This window comes from Octopus bimaculoides, chromosome 5 (genome assembly GCF_001194135.2).
Source record: "Octopus bimaculoides isolate UCB-OBI-ISO-001 chromosome 5, ASM119413v2, whole genome shotgun sequence".
In the NCBI taxonomy this organism is placed as follows: Eukaryota; Metazoa; Mollusca; class Cephalopoda; order Octopoda; family Octopodidae; genus Octopus; species Octopus bimaculoides.
The window spans coordinates 104,874,859-104,879,477 of NC_068985.1; the positions used below are offsets into that span (position 1 = coordinate 104,874,859).

Consider the following 4,619-nt stretch of genomic DNA (forward strand, 5'->3'; position numbering starts at 1 on the left):
ACCAACAAATACACACACATACATACATACGTACATACATGTCTGTGTGTGTGTGTGTATATATATATATATATATATATATATATAGTTGAAATTAAACAAAACAAAAGACGAAGATGGGTGTGTAAACAACAAACAGATGTATTAGTTTAACGCATTAAAAAAGCAACAATGCGAGCACGTGGTACATGCAAAGTATTAATAAGACGCTCAGAGAAGGAAAGAAAGAGTGCTTTACGTTTCGAGTAAAGCTCTTCTTCAGAAACAGAAGACAGGGGAAAGTCCAAGAGAAAAGGGCGTGAAACCCAGGATAATCCCATAAACCGGCCTTATCCAACTTTATATATTTTGGGTCATCCCATAAATGATGCGGTTTTTCACTTGCATTAACTATTCTTAGTGGAAGTTTTGAAGAGTGCAATTCGATTTTAGCAATTATTTTTTCAAAGCTATAATGGAAGTGACAAAGGAGCATATTTTGCTTTATGAGTTCAATAAAGGCAACAATGCAACGGAAAGTGCAAGGAGTATTAATGTAGTATATGGGGATCGGACAATAAGCGTAAGCCAGTGTCAACAGTGGTTCCAGAAATTCCGAGTCGGAATCTATAGCCTAGAAGACGACCCTCGTCCTGGAAGATCTGTAGATCTCGACTAGGACGTCCTGCAGACCCTGATAGAACAAAATCCCATCGTAACTGTTGAGAAACTAGCAGAGAAGCTTGGATTTGGTCATTCAACCATTCATCGACACCTGCTTGCCATCAGCAAAGTCAGTTTTTGGGACCGAATAGTGACTCGTGACGAGAAATGGGTTCCCTATAAAAATGTCAAGCGCCGAAGACAGTGTGTAGGAAAAGGAGAAACACGAGCACTCCAGCGTAAAGAAGGTCTTGACTCACGTTATCTGTTTGGTGAGATATGAAAAGTTTAGTCCACTTTGAACTTTTAAACCCAAACCAAACAATAACAAAGAAGATCTCCTGCAAGCAGCTTCAGCGGCTTAAGTCAGCGCTAGAAGAAAAACGACCATCTTTGCTTTCAAGACGAAAGGACTTCTTCTATCAGGATAATGCTCGACTACATACTGCGAGGATGACATTCCAAAGGCTGGAGCAGTTTGAATGTTAAGCGATGCTCCATCCACCATATTCGCCGGACATTCGATAAGCTGATAGTTTCAATATAGCTCACTGTTAGCAACTAATGCTGCTAAAAATGCTAATGGCATTTCAAATTGTAGGAGTGGAACAGGTAAAATGTAAGCTACACATGTTTCTTAACTAGCTGTAGCTTATTATGTAAGTGTTGCGCAATGAACCCTTCTCGGCGTAACTAATCATCAGACTGCGATTAACCGAATGAAGTTTACATTACCGCACAGAATTCCTAATTCAGCCATAACACAACGGTTTGTCCAACAGAATAGAAAAGTCAATAGCAAAAGATAAAAATGAATACACACACATATACATACATATTGCATATATACTGACATGCTTGCACACACACACACACACACACACACACACACATGTACATAATACAATAAAATAGATCCGATGTAATCCAGAAGGACAATCCGAATTTTATTGAATTGATAATCCAAGAAAGTCCGAGTTGATAAACCAGGAGGTAATTCAGTGTACCGCGTGCCTCATATGTCTGCCAAGATTAAATACTGAGAACCGAATATACAGCCTGTATATACACTGTTATATGGGAACCTATAGATAAAGTGAATCTATTGTTGATTGTTGATGTTTGTTGAATGTCGTCTTTGCTTTCTGGCTTAGTCGTGGTTGTACAGTTTAGGAGTTCTCTTCAGTTATATGGTTTGGGGTTTGTTCCTACTGCACGGAATTTTGAGTAGGTTTCATCTACCATAGCTCCAAATAGTTCAAAATTTCGTGATTAGAATTTGGTAGACGGAAACTGTGCGGCAACCTGTCAGAGGGATTGTTCCTTGGCTTGGGTAGAAGCGAAATCTTATTTAACTCTTAGCGCTTAAACTGTCCTTATCCGGCTGAAAAATCCTGTTTTATGTTCAAATTGAATAAATCTGGCCCCTCATACTTACCCTACAATGTCATTCTAAAAAATAAACAATAATTTCATCGAAATCTCGAAGCTACGAGATAATGTCTGTTTAATTCAAAACAATGTGAATAAATAAGCATTACATTTGACAGGATAATCTGTATATTAAAGGTTTAATGTAATAACTGGTCTTTGGACGCCTTTATTGGTATTTACTCTACGGTAAGCATTTAGGCCTGGTCTCCACTTCTACCAGTGACTGAGGCCCTGAAGAGGGTACTAAGCACTGCTTTGGCTCCACTGACTAAGCCATAAAAAATAATTTCAAAATCAAAACCTAAAACACTCTAAAAAAATTCGTAAAAAAGGAAAATAATATATTTTTGTACATGTTTGGTGTATCTATCTTATTGGCCATCGATGTTGTTAAGCCAAGGGTACCGAAAAGGACAATATTCCGAACATATGTGAAGTTCATGGAATGTGTTGGACTGTCTCTTTTTACGACTAACACCGATTCTCGCCATATTTTTTGGACCTAAGATAGACGCAAGAAGATTTGATGTTAATTTGGCGTCACCTGCTTCTCGTTCTGGTGTTCCAGAATCTTCAGAATAATAACCTTCTTGATGATTTGCATCTTCATTTGGTTTTAGATATGGTATGAAGCCTGGTTCATTTTGACCGTTGTAATATACACCATATGACTCCCCATAGTCGTAAGATGGAGTTGCATCATTATAAAGGGTTTCTGTAGTCCTACCTGGAAAATTTAATCCGGTCGACTGACTCCAAAGCTTCATTTTACGTGTTGCTCGAGCGTGTTGCCGATTGAAATACTCCTGATCTAAGACAGTAGAAATATTATTTTTCGGAAAAACAGCATTTCTTTTTGAAATTCTTTTCGGCCAGACTAGAAATCCAGCAGTATCATAGACGCATGTAATAGACTGGTCGTCTGTACACACCCAGGGGCTGTGGTGTAACCAACAATTAAATGGTGAAAACGTGTCCATCGATTGCAGTGTCTTAGGATTTTGGATCCAATCAAGTACTTTTGATTGTGACACAAACCAAACATCACCCCGAGTAGATATGTCTTGCATAAATCGCCGAACCACATTAAAATTAGAAGGATTTTTTAACCATGGTGAATGCATATAAATTCCGAAAGGAGCCCTGTTGGTATTGTAATGGTTCTCGAAGTTCTTCATAATGACATTATAAAGCTCTTCTTCTGACCTAGACGTATCACATTCATCTAACATAGCGCAAAGAGTACCGTCTTTGTCTTCGTATTCGACCAATGGGATTTCCCATAAACCACGAAATGTCCAATCTGGACACGGTTTTACCCCACAATCATCAACTGATGGAAAGTCTAGGGTATACGGCCATATTGGAGGAGCGTATGGATCAATTTTATGAATGTAAGAGACTAATGAAGCATCATATTTAAAACCATCGCGTTTTAAATCTGAAATAATCTGAAATTGCCAGTTTCCCCCAGGCTGTAGAAATGGGGCACGCATACCTTTGATTTCGGATTTATCGATATGAGCCCAAGTAGAAAGCATTTCACGCTGACCCTGTATTTCTGAATACCAATCAGTATAATTAGCTGTTTCCCACCAAGATGGTGGAAAACGATGTGAAATCGAATGACTGGCAATTTCGTGGCCCTGTGAATGGAGTTGCTGTACTGTCTTGTAATTAGTGTATTCGTGTGAGACAAAGAAAGTAGCACTGATTGGACAGCCGTTCGGATTCGTAATACCGGTCATTAAATGACTGTAGGTTTCATAGTTATCTATTGTGACTGCATCATCAAATGTAATCATGACAAGCTGTGGTACGACATCTTTCGACAACCCATGTGGTATATTTGAGCTTTTACAATTGCAGTTCGGAAGCACACAGTTCAATGAATTGCAGTCATCTTGACCGTTCGATATACTTAATAATGTGATAACAATAAGCAGAGCAAGTGGTTGTTTTGAGATTAACAGTTTCATTTTAATTGTTCGCCCGTTCCGTGTTGATGAAGATTAGGAGAAAAAAATGATCCAACCTTTCTGTTTCAGAGCTGATTGATGATTAAGAAAATACTGGCGTTCGTTGGCGCTGAGGACGGTTCGGCAGTCTGAAATGATATTTTACGAAATATTAAAATTAAAATTAAAAGAAAGCATTGATATTTTAATTAACATGATAAAAAGATGCCCATTGAATGTCTATAATGATGACCTAGAAGGTCTCATGAGGACAACCCATAGCTAATACAATGACTTAGTTGCATTTCTGAGCCAGGCATATAATTTTGCTTTCTCACAGGCTACCCTAACAAGAGTGGAGGCGCAATGGCCCAGTGGTTAGGGCAGCGGACTCGCGGTCATAAGATCGCGGTTTCGATTCCCAGACCGTGTGTTGTGAGTGTTTATTGAGCGAAAACACCTAAAGCTCCACGAGGCTCTGGCAGGGGATGGTGGCGAACCCTGCTGTACTCTTTCACCACAACTTTCTCTCACTCTTACTTCCTGTTTCTGTTGTGCCTGTAATTCAAAGGGTCAGCCTTGTCA

The 4,619-nt window shown here is 39.0% G+C and overlaps 1 protein-coding gene across 1 annotated transcript; it reads right to left on the reverse strand.

Annotated features, from left to right (window-relative positions):
* Positions 1–2,447: 2,447 nt before the first annotated feature.
* Positions 2,448–4,161, reverse strand: LOC106881309 (chitin deacetylase 7). The gene is made up of 2 exons (XM_014931648.2): positions 3,032–4,161; positions 2,448–2,887 (listed from the first exon to the last, which is right to left on the reverse strand). The coding sequence occupies exons 1-2, from the start codon at positions 4,053–4,055 to the stop codon at positions 2,448–2,450; spliced, it is 1,464 nt and encodes a 487-aa protein (XP_014787134.1). The 5' UTR covers positions 4,056–4,161.
* Between the last annotated feature and the right edge of the window lie 458 nt (positions 4,162–4,619).